Here is a 19,519-nt window from a genome sequence, read left to right as displayed (position 1 = left end):
AAATCAGGATCTTGTGGGAAATCCTTTGCTGATCCAGTGATAGATGCTATTAATGTATTTTTCTCTCCACAGTTCCTCCAAGTGTTGTTGGGACTAACCCTGAGAATCTGACCGTGGTGGTGAATAATTTCATCTCTCTGACTTGTGAGGTCACGGGCTTTCCACCTCCTGATCTTAGCTGGCTCAAGAATGGGAAGCCTATCAGTTCAAATTCCAACACTTTTATTGTGCCTGGTGAGGAATCTCAGCTATTCTGCAGCCTTTGGGCTCAGCTTCTATTTGATTTGTCTTCATAGGGCCCATGGCCACTCTTTGTGGGGCACAGTGCCTGTGCTCAGCCTGTTGCACCTGCTATTCTAAACCAGCCTTTGGGATTGACACAGTCTCCACAGAGGAAATCTCCAGCCTTCTCTCCTCACTCCAGGTGCTCGGACGCTGCAGATTCCCCGAGCCAAGCTGTCAGATGGTGGAGAATACACTTGTACTGCCAGGAACCAAGCTGGAGAAAGTCAGAAGAAGAGCTTCCTAACTGTCCTCGGTTTGTGTTTTACTGTTTTCTGAAATAATATCTACTGCTTGGCAAGTGTGGGGAGGTTTATCTGCTTTATTGTGTTGTTCCAACAAAATGCTGAACTGAGTGTGGGCTCCTTCCCCAGTGCCCCCGAGCATCAAGGCGCAGGGGGGAGCGTCGGTGACGGTGCTGAACGTGCGCGTGGGCACCGCGGTGACCCTGGACTGCGAGTCCAACGCCATCCCAGCCCCTGTCATCACCTGGTACAAGAACAGCCGCCTCATTCCTGACTCTGCTGCTGTGGAGGTCCTGGCAGACGGGCAGACCCTGAGGATTAAGGCTGCAGAGGTGGGCCAGGCTGGGGGGAGGCTGCGTCTGCCACTGCTCTGCCACTGCCAAGCAATTAGTTCACTCTTTAGTGGTGTATTGCTTTTTATTGAAGATGTGTTTCCTGGTGGCTTTTCATCCTGTGAGAAGCACTCTGAGTTGGCAGAGGCACAGGCTGTTAATGTCTCTAAACTGTAGCATTAAAATAAGAATTCATGATGATTTCTTTTAAAACTTGTTTTTATTTCAGGTTTCTGACACGGGACAGTATGTATGCAAGGCCATAAATATTGCAGGACGAGATGATAAAAATTTCCATCTCAATGTTTATGGTGAGCACTCTCTGTATCATTTACAATAGTTATAATAATAACGTAGACGTAGCAGATTAGGCACTTCAAAATCAGTTTACATAATATTCTTACTGCTTTCATTCAATTCACAGTGCCTCCAAGTATAGAAGGCCCTGAGCAAGAGCTGGTCACTGAATCCATCAGTAATCCTGTCACCTTTGTCTGTGATGCTACTGGAATTCCTCCACCCACATTAGTGTGGCTTAAAAATGGAAAACCAATAGGTAACATTGTCTCATGATTTTCAGTCTTCTTCTTCCCCTCTTTGAGGCACCACTTTGCTGTTTGCTGTCTGGTCTGAGTTTCTTCTTCATTTGTCTCTAGACAGACTCTTACGAGAACTGATTGGAATCTTTGTTTTGAAACTTTGATGGAACAATTTCTTCCAAAAGAGATTTTTGCCCCCTGTTGCGTGGTTTGGAATGATGACTTGTTTATGTGTTTCAGAATACTTGGATTCTCTTGAAGTTCATATTTTATCTGGTGGAAGCAAGCTTCAGATTGCTCGCTCTCAGCTCCTGGACAGTGGGACCTACACGTGTATTGCCTCCAATCCAGAGGGGAAAGCTCAGAAAACCTATGTGCTTTCCATCCAAGGTGAGCAATGGGGGAGGATGCAGGCAGCAGAACTGGTTGAACACTGGGTGAATGTGACACTGTCTGTGCTGGGGACACTGAGATCACATAACCATGTAGAAAAGTGGAGAATTTGGACTGTTACTTTCGTAACCAAAGGGGAGAGTGGTTAGAGAGTTCAATACTTCTGGTCCAAAATTTGCATGGAAGAGAATATCCTTAAGTCCTGACTGTGGAGCTTGACCAGAGTCATGCAGTTTCTTGTGTCTGCTGCTGGTCACATCCTTCCTCCTGCTGAGCACTGGGGCAGCACATGGAGGTGGATTCAGGAGCAGTGGTACCTGTTGTGCCATGGGAGGAGTTAGCAATGACCTACTGCCAGAATTTCCTTAGGAATAATTCCCCCACCCCCACCTCAAATGGCAAACCCTTATTTGTTATGGAATTGTCTCCTGCCTTGCTGTGAATCACCCTTAGTCCGCAATTGTTATGTTTTCCTCTGTTCCTAATGACTGGTCCCCACTGGTGTACCCCTGCCTGCCAGCTTTTTCCCAAGTTTGGGAATGGAATGTCAAGCTGGTTACTTGATCAAATGTGTCTGAAATTGCTTGAAATGCTCAGAAATTATTAGTGGGACTGACAGTCTTGGCTTCATGGATGGCAAGACTGTCATCCTTGTTCCTTGGGAATGCAGGCTGGAAATGGCTTTGATTAGGATGGAATTAATGTGGCTTTCACAGAGCTGTGATGGTGTTGGACACAGAATCCCTGACTGGTTTGGGTTGGAAGGGTCCTTAAAGCCCATCCAGTGCCACCCCCTGCCATGGGCAGAGACACCTTCCACTAGTTCAGGTTGTCCCAAGCCCTGTCCAGCCTGGCCTAGGACACTGCCAGGGGTCCAGAGGCAGCCACAGCTGCTGAGAACCTGCACCAAGTGCTGGTGCTCATGAGCTACTGCAGTGTGGCTGTTTCTAGTTCAGGTTACATTTCTTGCTGCTGAATCTCTTCCCTCCGTGGTGCATTTCCAGTTCCTCCCAGTATTGCTGGCTCTGAGATGCCGAGCGAGGTCGGTGTCCTCCTGGGAGAGAGTGTCCAGCTGCTCTGCAATGCCACTGGAGTGCCCACCCCGGATGTGCAGTGGCTGAAGGATGGAAAAACAGTTGTCAGCGATGACTCACAAAGGATAAGGCAAGAAAAATAAGCAGACACTGCATTCTCTTCTGTAATTTGAAGGGCCCTAAGGAGGGAATATGAGGAGAGCCTGAACTGGAGCTTAGCCAGGTTAAGAACATCATCTCCCTCCCCAGTTTCTATAAATCAAGTATAGTTTGTTAGTCCTTTGATTCTATAAAATTTCATTTTCTTAACAGAGATAAGTATATGATATTTATGTCTTTCTCAGTTAATAAATTCCATAAAAGTTCATCAGCTTCATGAAAGTTTATTAAGGTCATTCAGTTCTTTTGGAGGGGAAAGATCTGAGGCATGGAAACATTATACTTGATGCTTTTCATTATGGGTCCTTCAAAAGCCTGGCTGGAGTTGAATCTTAAAACAAAGTTAAACAGGACATCTCTAGGAAAAACTTCTTAGCCTCTCTCTAACAAAAATATTTTGCAAAACACAATGATTCTCTCATCAAGTTCCCAGGAGAATAGAGGTAGTTACTGAAATGTGCAGACCAGAGTGTTTATTTGCCAGGTCAGAGGAACACTAAACAAACTCACTGTGCTTTGTGATGGTCTTTGTAGAGTGACTCCAGATGGCAGCACATTAAACATCTCCAGAGCCCTCACCTCAGACACAGGAAAATACACTTGTGTGGCTACTAACTCTGCAGGAGAGGAGGACAGGATTTTCAACCTGAATGTATACGGTGAGTTCTGCCAGATGTGAAACCCAAGTCTGATCCATAATCCCATCCTTGGGAGTGCTCCCAAGGGAGAGCACAGAGGGGAGTGTCTGTCTGCAGTGGAATCCTGCATGCTCATGTTTTCCAATGTTCTGTGTTGTAGATATTACACAGAATGTTCTGTCAATGACAAAAGGGTTGAAATTGCTGGTAAATGTGTTTTGGGATAAACAGGAATTTATTCCTTTGGTGGATTTTGTAATAGAGGGATTCTGCTTGTGGTGATTTTTTTTATTTCTTGCAGGGAAGAATATATAGGGGCTGATTTCCTGTGACACTGCTGTTTTGTTGTATTGTCTTCCCTAATTCCAATCAAAGCACATCAGCTAAGAGCAGAGTGGTATGAAGGAAACTGATAGTTAAAGGTCCCAAGAGTTTAAAAATGAGCGAGTGTTGGAGGAAATTGCACAGTTTGACGTCCAGTGGCTAGTGAGTGTAATCCTTTAGCAGCATAGAGAGCAGGTATTTTAAGTTGTGGAAAATATGATCATTAAGTAGAGTAGAGGGGAGAGGGAACAGTTCTGCCCAGGCAGGGTTTCACTGCTGGGCAGGTGTCTGTCCCACTGACGCTGACTCAGAGTCAGTGGGAACGCAGACATGAGCAGAGCAAATGGTTGGTATCATAAAAAACGGTCTTGAATGGGGACAGAATGGCTCTGCATAACAGCAGGGAGTTTTTGCTCAGTTTGTATTGGTTGAAGTTCAAGCAATAACCAACTTAAAGGTCTTATTGGTGTCACTGTCACAGTGGGTGATGGGATCCTAGCTAAGCCAGCACCTGGAGCTGCACTTGGCTGGGCTTCTTTATGTAGTGAACCCCCAAGGCCATGGCTTTCAAACTAACCTGTAACCCCAAAGAGTCCCAAAGCAGCAGTTTGTGTCATCATCCAGAATACTTACTTAGACATTTTGAACTTTCTCTATTTAAGAATGAAGTCAGCAGATGCATCCAGACATCAATAAACTAACTTTCCTCCTCTGTCATTTCACTGTATTTAAGATTTATTGAAGGCCATGAGTTTGAGTGGTCCCTTCTGGCCCTGGGTTCAGCCCATCCCTTCCTGCACTGTCCTTCTCACCCCAGGAACTTCAGACCCTGAGATCTGTCTTTCTTGCTGCAGGCTGGCAAATCAAAGAGAATTCTACTGTCATTGTACAGTGCTTCTGATTTGAAATGTTATTCATATTCATGGATTCATATTAATGTTATCCATATTAATAGATGATTTTTAGTGCTTGGTATTGTTGTCTGAGGATTTGTTGTACAAAAAATGGGATCCTCTTACTGAATTGCCAGTGGGGCATCGGGGGCAGGATTTCCTGCAGGGTGGGATGGTTTCAGGAGCCTGTTTTAATACATTCCTTTCCATCATCTACAAAATGCAGTTCCTCCAACGATAGCCAACAGTAAAGATGAAGCAGAGGAGCTCACTGCCCTTTTGGACACCTCCCTAAATATTGAATGTGCTGCTGCTGGGACCCCCCCACCACAGCTCCACTGGCTGAAGAATGGCCTTCCTCTGTCTGTCTCCTCCCAGATCAAGCTCCTCTCAGCTGGGCAGATCCTCAGGTAGGTTTTTTTTTTTTTTTCTTTTAACTAGCTGACTTTCTGTTTTATTTTGTGGTATCAGCATAATTCTGCTGTATTTTTGAAAGCAAGAGTAAAATTTGATCCAAACCATGCCATAATAAAGGTAATGTGTTCCGTGTATTCCATTTACAGCTTGCTTTAATTGCTTTTTCCTTAGACTTGCCCGAGTGCAGGTATCTGATACTGGAGTGTACACTTGTGTAGCATCTAACAGGGCTGGAGTGCACAACAAACATTACAACCTGCAAGTTTTGGGTGCGTGTGTCTGAATTTTTTTATGTAAAGAATCTTATTTCTTGATTTCTTAAACCTACTCTTTAGTTTTCTTTCTCACCAACACCTTATTGCAGACAGCCACAAATATATCTTAGAGGTTATCACTGGGGAAATACTAACTTTTTAAAGTGTTGTGGTTTTTTTAAATTGAAAGTGTTTTAACCTTAGAAAAGTCCTTAATTGAATTGTCACCCATAACCATAAAATCACAGAGTGGTTTGGGTTGGAAGGGACCTTAAAGCTCATCTAGTTCCAATTCCCATAATGTGGCACAGGCTTTTTCAGAAAGAAAAGTATTTAATTTGTAAGCGAAGTTTGGCACAGGAATCTTAGTGAGGAAGTGCAGAAGGGCAACTGTTCTGTGCCTGCAGTGTCCCTGTGCTGTGACTGAGCTCTGTCCCCTTGTCCCTGTCCCGTGTGTGACAGAGTTGTGTCCCCATATCCCTGTCCCGTCTGTGACTGAGCTGTGTCCCCGCGGTGTCCCTGTCCCCTGTGTGACTGAGCTCTGTCCCCGCAGTGCCGCCCAGCCTGGACAATGCGGGGGTCACGGAGGAGGTGCTGGTGCTGCGGGGTGGGGCGGCCGCCCTGGGCTGCCTGAGCGATGGCTCCCCTGTCCCCAGCGTGTCGTGGCTCAAGGACAGCCTGGCCCTGCCCCAGTCCCTCGGGGCTGGCCTGAGCTCCAGCAGGCGCGGGATGGTGCTGCAGGTGCTGCGGGCAGAGCCTGCCCACACGGGCAGATACACCTGCGTGGCCTCCAACGCCGCCGGGCAGAGCAGCAAGCACTTCGTCCTCAAGGTGCTGGGTGAGTGTTCACCTCTCAGCATGGGCAGGGACGTGACACTTAAAACAGGGATAAGGAGTATTTTCACAGGCTCACAGAATCCCAGAGTGTTTTGGGTTGGGACCTTAAAGCCCATCCAGGGCCACCCCCTGCCATGGGCAGGGACACCTTCCACTAGCCCAGGTTGTTCCAAACCCCGTCCAACCTGGTAATTTCAATAAATGATAAGTGAGAGAAATGAGGAAATGAAAGATACCTAAAGATGTGTGAATGTGCGATATACTATGTATTCCCCAAGTACTGAAATGTCCTATAATTAATATAAATATATGCTATAAATTAGTAACTTGGCTTAGCAGAAATTCAGCTTGACAGGAAGATGCACAGCTGAAAGCACAACAGTTAAAAGGCTGATAAATATATTTGCTGAAACTGTATAATGTTTTATCTGTGTTTTAAAAAATATTTTCTAACTAATAATTCTAAATCATAAAATATGGAAATTAATAGGTAGAGTCAGATAGAAATTACCTGAGTTCCTCAGTGAGTTCATGATGCAGTCAGAAATAATTTAATGTAGACGAATTCTACAGATTCTGCCCACAAGATCATATTTTCAGTCAGTTTTTACAGGTGTTTTGAGTCCATAAAGAACTGGAATGTTTTTCCTTCCGCAGAGCCACCTCATATCAATGGTTCAGATGAACCAGAAGAGCTCTCTGTCATTGTTAACAACCCACTTGAGCTTCTCTGCATCTCCTCTGGCATCCCAGTGCCCAAAATCTCGTGGATGAAGGATGGGCGCCCACTGCTGCAGACTGACAATATTCTCATGCTAGGAGACGCCCTCCGAATAACCAGTGCTCAGGTAGAGTGTTTGTTTCAAAATAGGCTCAGTTCTGCAATCCCTAAAATGGTTCCTGCCTTAAGACTATCCTCAGAGGTGTCCTAAAAACCCCTAAAATTCATCCACCTGCATTTGTGGTTAGAGAAGGGTCCAGGTCAGACAACCTTTAAAAACCTGCATCAGTAAACTAGGGCTGGATCCAGCTCTGGATGCCCTGGTGAAGTTCCCCAAACAGAAGTGGGATAGGGCTTGGGATTGATTGCTGCTTTTTTTGTTTGTAAAACAAACTCTTCTGGGCTGTACAATGCAGAGTTTAGAGAAAGGAGAAACCATAAAGATGTTAATGACTGTGTGTACAAAAGGATTTCCTCACTACCCAAACCTGAGCCTTCCTTAGATGGATTGCTATAGCCGGTTCCATCTTTAGTGCTGGATACACATTATCCAGAGAGATTTTATGGAGTCCTGCAACTCCTGAGCCATCTCTGAATAACCCCATCAAATTGAAATAAAGAAATATTCAACAACTTCATTGCTTTCTTTCCAGGCATACTATGTCTCCTGTGCTTGTGTTCAAGTGCTGCCTGTTGTATGTTGTTACCATGTTTGTATTTCTTGATTTTGCTGAATTTTTCCCATAATCTGGAGTTTCTGCTGAAGTTTTTCTGTGTTTCCAGGTGGAGGACACAGGAAGATACACATGTTTAGCATCTAGCCCAGCAGGAGATGCTGACAAGGAATATTTGGTACGAGTGCATGGTAAGTTTTAATTTAGGGGAAAAAAGTTTCCTCGATGTGTAAACTGCTAAGGTACATGCCAGTATGTCATTTAACAAACACATATTCCTAAAGATGAAATATTCTGTGATATTACACCATAGGATCATAATTAATGTTTCTGATTAAGGATGGTTATTCTGAATGTGATACACAATTAGAAAGGAAGTTCCACCTGATTTCTGTTACAATTCCAAGTCTTATTTTGAATATCCAGGAAGCTCACACATGTCAGCACTTGGTCTGATCAAGTTTGTTGTGCTTGCTCTATAGAGATGTGAAATATGCTGATAAATTTAACACAGGTGTTGAGAGGAAGAACTAATTAATGATGCCACAGCTTTGCATTTATTTTAAACTTGAGATAAATTGAAAATTTTCAATAAGTAGTTTTTTGATGGTTGGTATGTGTGGTGTTGATTTTGCTCTCTGTTTTTTGTCCCAGTGCCCCCCAACATCGCTGGTACCGGAGGGCCCCAGGAGCTGGCGGTGCTGCAGAACAGCCAGGTTATTCTGGAGTGCAGGTCTGATGCTGTGCCTCCTCCCACCATCTCCTGGCTGAAGGATGGAGAGCCGCTGCAGGTACTGAGTTCCCAGCCCTTGTGCTGGCCTTTTGCTCGCTGCAGTTGTCACAGCAGTGCTCCAGGTCTCTTGCTCCACTCAGTGTCCCCTCAGCCCCAGTGACGTGCCCAGAACTCAGAGCAGCTGGGTAGCCCCAGTGCCACTGCAGTCAGCCCCAACGGAGCCCCCAGAGCCAGCGGGCATGTCAAGTGGCCATCCCGCTGTTACTTGTTCTTTTTTCCTTTAGGGGGATCCCTTGCTCCTCCTGGATCCTCTGAGCAATGCTAGAAGCCTTTGGTAAACTCCTGAATGGCTTCCCAGGAAAGGTAGCTGAGACAAGACTGCACTCTATGCTTCCTTTGGCTATATTATGCATCCTCCTATTCTAGTAGCATTTAGAAAGGAATTGAAGTTCTTTGAAAGAAAATGAGTTGCTAATCACCAGGTTTTGTACCAAGTGCACCCTTCACACTCAGAATTCTGTAGTGCCATGCCAAGGCAGAGAGTCTTTGCTGGTTGAGAGACAATTAGCTAGATGAGGATTGTTTATACAGAAAGAATTTTTTTCTTCCCATCCTTGGAACCACTCGCAAAACAGGTCCTTTTTAACTTAATATTGAAGTTCAGTTATTAATTGAACTTAATTAAAATTTTTCTCTCAACCTTTGTTCATTAATAAAGAGGAAACAAAAATAGATTGTGAATTGTCTCCCTTAACTGTGATCCATCACTACATCTTCACCCAAGTTTCTGCTTGTTTGCTTTTCTCTGACATGTCATTCCTCAGACTCTAGCTCTGTGGTAGATTTAGAAGAATTTAATATTACTGGAAGGAGGATATGGTGGGTGAATATGTCTTACAAAATGCTACTAGGGACCATGGTCTTAATATAACCCAGGAACCAGTTGGAAACAAATTTAACAGGACCATTCTGCTTCTGGACAGTTAACTCTCTAATTGGATGGTGTTTTTTTTAATGTAAACAACGTTGAACAAGGCTTGGAAACAATATGCGTATGACTGCTTTTTGCTTTAGCCTTCATTGGAAAGCTTGTGCTTGAAAAGCAGTGCTTAGGGAACATAAATTATGAAAAGCAGCTACTGTTAGAAGTATTCACCAGAAAACAAAAGTAGAGGAACACTTTGACAGCCAGAGGTGCTCAGATGGTAACCTGGGAATTATCTTTGCACTGTTAGTTCTCCTCCTGCCTTATGAACTCATGTCAGAATGCGAGGGCTGAAGCTTCTTGGATCTTCAAAACCCATCCAGTGCCATTTTCTGCCATGGGCAGGGACACCTTCCACTGTCCCAGGTTGCTCCAAACCCCATCCAACCTGGCCTTGGACACTTCCAGGGATCCAGGGGCAGCCACAGCTTCTCTGGACATTCTGTGCCAGAGCCTCCCGACTCAGGAGCTCATATTCTAGACATCAGGAGAAATCAGTGTCCTCCCCAATGCCCAGTTGCTTTCCCAACCCCAAAGAAATGTATCAGCTGACTAATCCTGAGCAGCTGGAAATGGGTGTCCTTGGGTGTGAGAAGAGAGGTGAGGAGCTCCTTGGCAAATCATCCTCCTTGCCTGGAAAAGTGGAGGTGTCACAGTGAAAGAGAGGGCTGGAGAAAGGCAGGTTCTCAGCCTGCAGTGTTATTTCAATTTAAATATCACTAGTTTTGAGAAGCAGCCTTGCTGTGGGGGTTCTCATTCCTCCTGCTTTTGTTGTCTTCTACTGGGCAGATTTTGAGGTGAGGCCTGCCCTAGTCTATCTCTGTGTGCTGAGTGATGGAATTGTGCAGCACCACCTGCTCTGGTAGCAGAGCTATGGAAAGATCTGGCCTCCAGCAGCTTTGAAGTTGTGGCACTCTTGAGGGGTTTTGGAAGTGCACATTGATGGTTAAGAGAAGAATAGGAGCCTCCTGGCCTAACCTGGCTTTTTTCAAGCACTGAAAGACTTGCTGAGTTTGTATTTTTTTTTTTCCCAACATGAGTTTTCTGGCTTATTTTGAGTAGAGCCTAAGGATTAAGTTACAACTTCATCCCCTGTCTTCCGTTATCTCCAGGTTTCTGTGTTTAGAAACCATCACATAGGTTATGTTCTCAACAGGAAACACCAATGATTGCCCAAAATCTGTCAATAACCTACCCTGGTGGTGAATTGTGTCACCTGAGTGCTCCAGCCCTGCACTGCGGCATTGGAGCTGATGCCTGGTGTGAGAGCAGGGTGCTAGTGCAGAACCAGAGGAGTTTTGTCTCTCTGGGTGCCCTTCTCAGACCCTCTAACCAGAAGAGTAGATGGGAATGTCAGCATTCAGTTCCATCCAGAGGGTGGGTGGCACATACTGGAAAAGCAGAGTTTGTGCTCTTTTTCCTGCTGGTTTTTATCCAGTCAGGTCTCTGAGCACTTGTAGCTGATGTTGCTGTCAGTGATTGATGCAGACACAACCCAGGCTGGGTGTGGTAAAGCTCTCACTGAACTGGCTCCAGGCAGGGGCTGTGGAGTCACTGCAGGGCTGGGAAGAGGGACAGCCTGTGCCCAGAACTGCTGGCTGGTGGATTCCTGGCTGGTAAACTGAGCTGGCTAAGCCTGTGCTGCCTCCCAGTTGAGCCAGACTGTGATGCTGGAAGAGCAGTGCAGAGAAACTTTGATTCCTTCTCCCTATAGTGTGCCTAGATAATAAGATAAATGAAATTAGTCATGTGCTAGTAGATGCTCCTTTCCATAAATACTCCATAAAAGCCCTTTGTCTCTATAACAGCTGCTTCCTTCAGGCACAAGCCTCCCTCAGTAGGGGTTTCAATGGAGAAACCAGTAAGCAATGCTAAATTTTAAAAGCTCTTTACCCTCTTCTCTTCAGGGATATAAAGGCAGCATTGAGTTCAGTCCCTGGTTTATCAGTGCCCTTCTCTCCTGGCTTTTATTGCTGTGCAGTGGAAGGATGTTCTGTGCTCAGGAGAGGGCAGCAGTGGAGCTCTAACCCCCGTGCCTGTGTCTGTGTGTGTGCCCGCAGGGAGGCCCCCGGCTGCGGATCCTGTCCAGCGGGAGGTACCTGCAGATCAACAACGCCGAGCTGGGTGACAGCGCCACGTACACGTGTGTGGCCAGGAACGTGGCAGGGGAAACCACCAGGGAGTTCCTGCTGGCAGTGCACGGTAACCTCATGGAGCAGCCTTGGGTAGCTTGGGCTTTGCACGGTGTTTCTGCAGCAGTTCAGGCAGCAGGCACTGAGCATTTGTGGTCCCTTTTCAGCCATGTGTTGGCCACTCAGGCCATGCCCAAACTGTGCGGTCATGTGCATGGCCTCATGTCCCACAGCTGGCCCCCAGACTAAGGGACCTGCTGGGCACTTGCCATGGCTCACTCTCCATCCATCTGTGCTTCCTGCAAGCAGAGGCTGTGTCCACCCATCATCCTGACGCGGAGTCAGGATACATCCAGAGGGAGCACCCACACCAGAGGGAGCACTGACAGATGCTCTTGGACAAACCCAGAGCAATTCTTTGAAGCATTTGACTGGCATCCTGAGGACAAGGTTTCTGGCTTGACAGGTTACCTGAGAGCTGTGACGGCTTCTCTGCACCTGGAGAGGACAGGGCTTGAGGGGCCCTATGCTTGATACTTGTCCCGTGCTACCATAGCCCTGAGCTCCATTTTAAACCTTTTTATTTTGTCACCTCTAGTCTGATGAGAAGCTGTTCTACTCTCACACTCAGGTGACTGGAAGGAACTTTTACCCCCTTTTCTATTCTGTTTCTAGCCCAATCACATGGGCCCTGCCTTACACTGTGCCCCCAATGACTGGCCTTACCTGCTCCAGCTAAAGTCCTTTCTTCTCCTTAGTGTATAATCAGGAAGCAAGGATATCCCCACAGCCTTAGCTTGCTGAATTCCATGTGCTGAACTCCTGCGGTTTTAGCTCAGTGATACCTTTTGCAGTATCTTGCAGAACTGACCTTTGCAGTGCATTTCAGCCAAATTTTCTTTCTCCTTTCCTGCTGCACCTTGGCAATTATCATCACCTAGAATGGTAAGAAACTTGTTCCTGTCTTTTCAGTGAAGCCAAACCTGCTGCTGCACCTCTTTTCGTGTGTTCATTTTCAGTCAATGCAATGTAGAGTTACTTCCTTTGTATCATCAGCAATTCTCCCTTGCAGTGGCTCCCAGGATCCGGAGCAGCCCCCAGGCCACCATGGTCCACATCAACACCTCTGCCCTGCTGGAGTGTGCTGCAGAAGGAGTCCCAACCCCCAGGATCACCTGGAGGAAGGATGGGGCTGTTCTTACTGGAAACAATTCCAGGTATTGCCCAGAATTTAGCATAAATGTTCTTCATTGCTACTTAAGAATGTATTTATTACAGGAACCTAATTAGACATGAAATTGTTCGAGAGAAAAGTAGCAGCACCAAAGGTTTCACCTTTTTGTTGTTAAGAAGAATAAGAAAAACTCCTTTGGCAACCAAATATAATAATAGTTATTCTGACGTTAGACATTTTGAACAGTAAATGTGAAAGATCTCTAGATTTTTATATATCCACAGAGTTTTGGGATGAAGCCAAGCAATTTCATGCAGACCAAAAGCTATTCTGTATTTTCTAATATGTGGAACTTTTTATACATGTTCTAGTACCAACTTTTATTATAGTGAATGCTTTCTGTCTCCTGACTGTTTTATGAGGAAGTAGTTTGGCATTTTCTAGAACTGAGAAAATGCTAAGGAATTCTGTTATATTGCAAAGAAAAAGTACAGGCATTAATTACGGGTTTTTTAAGGTTAAATGCGAAACCATAAAAAAGGGAATTGCTTGTTTTCTGTAAATCCAGTATCATTTATATGAAATCACTGTCAGCCAGACTTCTTTGTTTATTTGGGAAATGGATGTGCTGGGAAAGAGTGAAATAAGTGACCAAACTCTACCCCAATTAACACATGGTTCATTTATGCCGTTGGTTGTGCCCCTGTGTCACCTGTCCCTCTGCACTGCTGGGGTGCCCTGTGCATGGATGGTGGGCAGCACCATTTGCTCTGTTGCAGGTATTGGGTGTTGGAGGATGGGTCCCTGCACATCCCCTGGGCACAGGTGGCTGACACGGGCAGATACGTGTGCATGGCCACCAACGCCGCGGGCAGCGAGCGCCAGCGCATCGACCTGCACGTCCTCGGTAAAGCTCGGGGCTGCCGCTGAATCCACTGATGGGATGTTTCTTCTGCCAGAGGCAGTTTCTGTTTAGCCCCTTCTTAGCTGCTCTGGTTAAAAAAATAGGGGAGGAATGTGTATGTGTATATCTATAATTATTCTAAATAATTAGGCTTTGTTTGTCCTTAGTTCCTCCAGCTATTGCTCCTGGGCAGAAGAATATCACAGTAATCGTAAACGTGCAAACCACTTTGCCTTGTGAAGCCACTGGAATTCCCAGACCAGCAATTAGCTGGAAAAAGAATGGGCATCTGCTAAGTGTTGACCAGAACCAGAATACATACAGGTGAGTGGCGTTTTCTTTTTCACTGTGGGTTTCAAGTTTTCAGGGATGATTTTGGAACTTGAAAAATCTAGCTATGCTTAAAAACTACCTTGTCTAGCTGGCAAATTCAGTGGGCTGATTACCTGAGAAGGGAAGAAGTGTTTCAATGGCTTTTACTTTCTTTTTTCTTTGGTTTCTTTCTTTTGTTCAGACTTCTGTCTTCAGGTTCCTTAGTAATCATTTCTCCCACTGTGGATGATACTGCTGTCTATGAGTGCTCTGTGTCAAATGCTGCAGGAGAAGATCAAAGGGCAATTGATCTCACTGTTCAAGGTAGAGGGGATATTGCTATTACATTTGAGTGGCACCCAGAACTTCTTTGGGGTATTCCAATGTTGAGATGAGAGTTTATTTCATTCCTCTTTGATAGTGATATCCATAAGTCTCTGGCATTTCCAAGAATTTCTAACAAATGAGCATAGCCAAGTAACCTTTGCCCTGCTCTTCATTTTCAGTGCCCCCATCCATAGCAGATGAAGCCACAGAGCTCCTGGTAACAAAGCTGTCTCCAGTCGTGGTTTCCTGCACTGCCTCTGGTGTTCCTGTCCCCTCGGTTCATTGGACCAGAAATGGCATCAAGTTGCTTCCCAGGGGAGATGGCTACAGAATTCTCTCTTCAGGTAATGTGCTGCAGGAAATCAGTGCGATCAGGCACATCCATTACATCCATCCAATACATCTGTAAGTAATGAATTACAGAAATGCAAACAATCCCCCAGAGATCCCCTCTCTGATGGCTTGGAATGAACTGAGGGATGCTGTAAGGGAGCACCTGTGCCTCGAGGATGCTCTGCATGTTGTGCTGCTCTCTCTGCCCCAGGAGCTGTGGAGATCCCCTCTGCCCAGCTGGCCCATGGGGGCAGGTACACCTGTGTGGCCCGGAACGCTGCAGGCTCTGCTCACAGGCATGTCACTCTGCATGTGCAGGGTAAGCTGGAGGCTGACGAGCAAGGCTGTTCTGACAGCCAGCATTGCTCCTTCAGCCTGCTCGGGCTGTACCATTTTAGTGCTCTTTATCTTCCTAGCCTTGAATGTTATGCTTTTCCCTTTTCCTTTCATTCCACAGAGCCACCCGTTATCCAGGCCCAGCCAGGGACATTGGATGTCATTGTGAACAATCCCATTGTGCTGCCCTGTGAGGCCACGGGCACTCCTCAGCCTGTGATCACATGGCAGAAGGAGGGCATCAACATCATCACCACAGGTATCCTCCCAAAGCCTGGGACCCTGCCTGGTCCCGTGACACAGACATCCATTTTCTTTTCTGAATCTTGGGGTTCTCCTCGCCATTCATTTAAAACCAAACACCAAACCAGAAGTGTCATACTTTGATTATATTTGTTTTAGGGAACAGTTACATGGTCCAGCCAAGTGGCGGTTTGCAGATTGCCAGAGCAGCTGTGGAAGATGCTGGCACTTACATGTGTGTTGCTCAGAATCCGGCTGGTACTGCTCTGGGGAAGATCAAGCTGAAAGTTCAAGGTAAATCACCTTTTAAACTCCTTCTCTTGGTCCAAACACAATTCTGAGCAATAGAAAGGGAGCCAGTGCCTTCCTGTTTCATGTGATGCTGAACAGAGCCCAGGAGATTTATTCCCTGTAGTTTGATACCTACTTTAGGATACACTTTTAAATTATTTTCGTTAAGAACCAAAGTGTCCCTTGTTTCTTACAGCATCTAATTCTTTTAATAACTGTCTTTGTTCCTTTCAGTTCCTCCTGTTATCAAGTCCCACATGGAGGAATATGTTGTTGCCGTTGATCAGTCTGTCACTCTGCAGTGTGAGGCTGAAGGCTACCCTGGGCCAGAGATCAGCTGGCATAAGGTTGGGCAGCAGATAACAGAGTCCATGAGAAGAAGAATCCTGAGCACGGGAGCTCTGCAGATCCTGTTTGTGCAGCCCGGGGACAGCGGCCGCTACACCTGCACAGCGGCAAATCCTGCGGGATCCAGCACCTCCAGCACAGAGCTCACCGTGCACGGTAAGGAGCTCTTCCTGGGAGGGTAGGGAGCACTGCAACAGCTGGGCCAGACAGGCTGAGGACTCCCCATCCCTGGAAGTGTCCAAGGCCAGGCTGGATGGGGCTTGGAGCAAGCTGGGATAGTTGAAGGTGTTGGAATGAGATGGGCTCTATGGTCCCTTCCAGGCCAAACCGTCCTGTGATTCCATGATAAGTGGGACTGTAGGGAAGTGATGTGTGTTACCAGTGTGACTCCATGGAGAATAAGGAGCTAGAGATGTACAGAAGGAGTTTCTGTGCTACTTAATATAGGGGAGTGTTATTAAGTTGCAATATTGGCCAGTTGCTTGAATTTTGGCACACAATCATTGATGGAGATGGACAATCCAGAAGGTCCAGGCAAAGGTTTTCTTCAGTCCAGTGTTGTGCTTGGATAATACCCAGAGGAAATATTTTTAATGACCTCCCCACAGTTCCACCCAGGATCCGCAGCACGGATACGGAGTACACAGTCACAGAGAGCTCCCAGGCTGTTCTGTCCTGTGTGGCCGAGGGGATCCCAACACCAGCCATTAACTGGAGGAAGGACAACATGCTGTTAAGAGACACAGTGGGAAAATACCAGACTGTGCCTGGTGGAGACCTCATTTTGGACAATGTTGTGGTAAGTTCCCTAAATCTAAGCTGTTACTGGACACATTTGGCAGTGATAAGATCCACTTCTGGGTTAGTCATTGTTTTAATTTTGATTTCTTGTTCTTAATGTTCCAAAATCATCATAAACGTTTTCATTTTCCACTGGGAAGTAAAATCTATGAAGAATTTGTAGTGGTAAATCCTGATGAAGGGTAAAAAGAAGTGTTAGTCATCCTTCAAATTTAGGGAAGTGGAAGAGCTCAGCTGACCATTTCTGCTGAATGCTTGTTCCAAGCCTTTCAAGATTCTTTTACTGATATGAGTGGTGTGTGCTGTAGGATATATCCCAGCTGAAATTTCCCCACCATGTTTCCTTCCAGCCCGAAGACTCTGGCAGTTACACCTGCATTGCCACCAACACTGCTGGGGAGGACACACACACGGTCGCCCTGACTGTTCATGTGCTCCCAGCTTTCACTGAACTGCCTGGAGACGTAGCCTTGACCAAAGGAGAACAGCTCAGGTTAACCTGCAAAGCAACAGGGATACCTGTCCCCAGAATAACATGGACCTTTAACAATAACATCATTCCAGGTGGGTCCCTGATGGCCATTTGGCTGCAGAGACAAAGCTGTAAGGAAGGTAATTAAAAAATGGTCCCTCTTCTGTAGCCGATAATGTAGCACATCAAAAACAATCATATCTGATGGTATTTATTCAGCTTCCAAGCAACTGATGCTCGAAGTTAAGGGGCAGCTGAAGTGAAGAGGTGCACGTGGGCAGATGTCACAGCAGTGACTTTCTTTGCATTCCTGGAGTGTCTCAGGGATGCACAGGGCCCCTGAGCTGTGCTGCTGAGAGAGCACAGATTCAAAGACTCCTGTGAGCTGCATACATTCCAATCCCTGGAATGACCCTTTCCCTGCTCTCCCTGCAGCACAGTACGATGATGTCAATGGGCACAGTGAGCTGCTCATCGACAGGGTGTCCAAGGAGGACTCTGGGACCTACGTGTGCTCTGCAGAGAACACAGTGGGCTCCATCAAGGCCATTGGCTTCGTGTACGTCAAAGGTATGTGAAATTGAGCAGTTGTGGTTGTTGCTGGACAGCTCCATGTAACCACTGGGTTTGGATAGTGGAGTCAGAACGGGATGGGTGGGGAGGGACCTTAAAACTCATCCAGTGGCACCCCCTGCCATGGGCAGGGACACCTTCTACTAGTCCAGACTGCTCCAAGCCCCACCCAGCCTGAACTTGGACACCTCGAGGGATCCAGGGGCAGCCACAGCTTCTCTGGGAAACCTGGGCCGGGGCTTCACCACGTTGACAGGGAAGCATCTCTCCCTAATATCCAATCTGAACCTGCCTGCTGTCAGTTTAAAGCCATTCCCTCTAGTATATAATACCTTGCCAATGGCTAAATGGGAGAAAAATCCAAACAGGTTGAAATACCTCCTTCAGAAAGTCAGAGATGCATGATCCTTGCCAGCAGTTATCATTAGGAACACTTTGTTTTGGCTCTACTGTTTCTCTGGCATCCCTTGTTTTTTCAGAGCCTCCAGTCTTCAAAGGGGATTATCACTCCAGCCGAATTGAGCCCTTGGGTGGCAATGCCATGTTGAACTGTGAAGTCAGGGGAGATCCCCCTCCAACCATCCAGTGGAGCAAAAAAGGAGTGGGAGTTCAGATTAGCAACAGGATTCGACAGCTTGTCAATGGTTCCCTTGCTATCTATGGCACCGTGGTGAGTCCTGCCCTGATACTGTGAGTGTCTGCCTTGAACTTGATTGATAAAGGTAGTCCTGATCATATTGGTTTGAAAGAGTCAGGCTAGACATTTATCCTGTTTTGCTTTTACCTTTAACAAATGTTTTAATTCAGACTAGAGTTAGATTCAAATGATTGAGGCAAAACCCAGGGGATCAGAGTTCTCCCTGCTTGTCAGAAGGACTGAATTTACATCCTGATTGTTGGTGTGTGAGTTCCAGCTCATGAACAGTAAAATGGGACCTTTGCTCTTGACCTTAAGAGAGTTCTATGGGTAAGCTGAAAAGCAATTGCTTTCTCCATGTGCAAATCTTACTCCAAATCTGAATTCATAATCTGAACAGCAAGACTCTTGTTTTTCCCCATGAACTCATGTCTGCATTTTGAATTGGGGTTAAAATTCCCTGCTCCCCACACCCCCAGGAGGGGCCCTGTACACTGAGCCCTGGTTGTATTCCTCAGAACGAAGATGCTGGTGACTACAAGTGCGTGGCAACCAACGAGGCGGGCGTTGTGGAGCGCAGCCTGACACTGACCCTGCAGAGTAAGACTCAAAGGGAGGCCTAATGCCTCTTAAGGGAGTGAAAACCTGTGTCCCTGGGGAGGTGCAAGCAGCTCCTGGGGGGTGTTGAGGGTTGGGCAGTGCCCTGGAGGTTTGGACTCACCTCTTCTTCCATGGAATTGCAGAACAGCTTGGGTTGGAAGGGACTTAAAAGATCACCTGCTGTGGGCAGGGACACCTTCCACTAGAGCTGGGTGCTCCTTGAACACTTCCAGGGATGGGCAGCCTAGAGCTTCTCTGGACATCTTACATCATGAATACTTGAGAGTCTGGTCTAAGCTGTGATTGAGGTCAAAGAAGAGAGGGATGTAAAGGGTGGTTGAGCCTCATCGTAGTAACCAGGGTGGAATGAACTGAATCACTCTCTGAAAGGGCCTGTTTCTCTAAAGTTCACTCAATACAACTGGAATAAACTAGACTCTCAATTTATAAATTAAGCAGGTTATATGAGGTCAATCTGAATTCTCATTGATGATATTTTATTTTTGGCAAAAATAATACTTTAAAATTTTTATTTGCTGGTGGGAGAATTTCTAAACATGCCCTTCCTACTGTAGT

General features: G+C 46.2%; 1 protein-coding gene across 1 annotated transcript in view; it reads left to right on the top strand.

The window, feature by feature from the left end:
• The window catches only part of HMCN1 (hemicentin 1), a 166,025-nt gene that overhangs the window by 126,739 nt on the left and 19,767 nt on the right, over positions 1–19,519 (top strand). Inside the window, exons 58-86 of the mRNA XM_066192199.1 lie at positions 73–234; positions 425–538; positions 657–859; positions 1,089–1,170; positions 1,284–1,415; positions 1,639–1,788; positions 2,796–2,955; positions 3,519–3,643; positions 5,066–5,249; positions 5,428–5,525; positions 6,064–6,348; positions 7,005–7,195; positions 7,852–7,933; positions 8,397–8,533; positions 11,521–11,662; positions 12,665–12,809; positions 13,546–13,673; positions 13,838–13,994; positions 14,185–14,306; positions 14,489–14,653; positions 14,854–14,961; positions 15,100–15,237; positions 15,381–15,515; positions 15,747–16,016; positions 16,469–16,659; positions 17,012–17,225; positions 17,569–17,703; positions 18,186–18,376; positions 18,862–18,943. Coding sequence (XP_066048296.1) covers positions 73–234; positions 425–538; positions 657–859; positions 1,089–1,170; positions 1,284–1,415; positions 1,639–1,788; positions 2,796–2,955; positions 3,519–3,643; positions 5,066–5,249; positions 5,428–5,525; positions 6,064–6,348; positions 7,005–7,195; positions 7,852–7,933; positions 8,397–8,533; positions 11,521–11,662; positions 12,665–12,809; positions 13,546–13,673; positions 13,838–13,994; positions 14,185–14,306; positions 14,489–14,653; positions 14,854–14,961; positions 15,100–15,237; positions 15,381–15,515; positions 15,747–16,016; positions 16,469–16,659; positions 17,012–17,225; positions 17,569–17,703; positions 18,186–18,376; positions 18,862–18,943 — 4,428 coding nt within the window. The remainder of the gene's footprint in view (positions 1–72; positions 235–424; positions 539–656; positions 860–1,088; positions 1,171–1,283; positions 1,416–1,638; positions 1,789–2,795; positions 2,956–3,518; positions 3,644–5,065; positions 5,250–5,427; positions 5,526–6,063; positions 6,349–7,004; positions 7,196–7,851; positions 7,934–8,396; positions 8,534–11,520; positions 11,663–12,664; positions 12,810–13,545; positions 13,674–13,837; positions 13,995–14,184; positions 14,307–14,488; positions 14,654–14,853; positions 14,962–15,099; positions 15,238–15,380; positions 15,516–15,746; positions 16,017–16,468; positions 16,660–17,011; positions 17,226–17,568; positions 17,704–18,185; positions 18,377–18,861; positions 18,944–19,519) is intronic.

The sequence above is a fragment of the Chamaea fasciata genome, unplaced genomic scaffold (assembly GCF_029207755.1).
Source record: "Chamaea fasciata isolate MVZ Bird 193981 ecotype frontalis unplaced genomic scaffold, bChaFas1.0.hap1 SCAF_10, whole genome shotgun sequence".
Taxonomy (NCBI): domain Eukaryota; kingdom Metazoa; phylum Chordata; class Aves; order Passeriformes; family Sylviidae; genus Chamaea; species Chamaea fasciata.
Note: the sequence above shows the minus strand (reverse complement) of the source record. Positions and strands in the feature narration are given on the sequence as shown.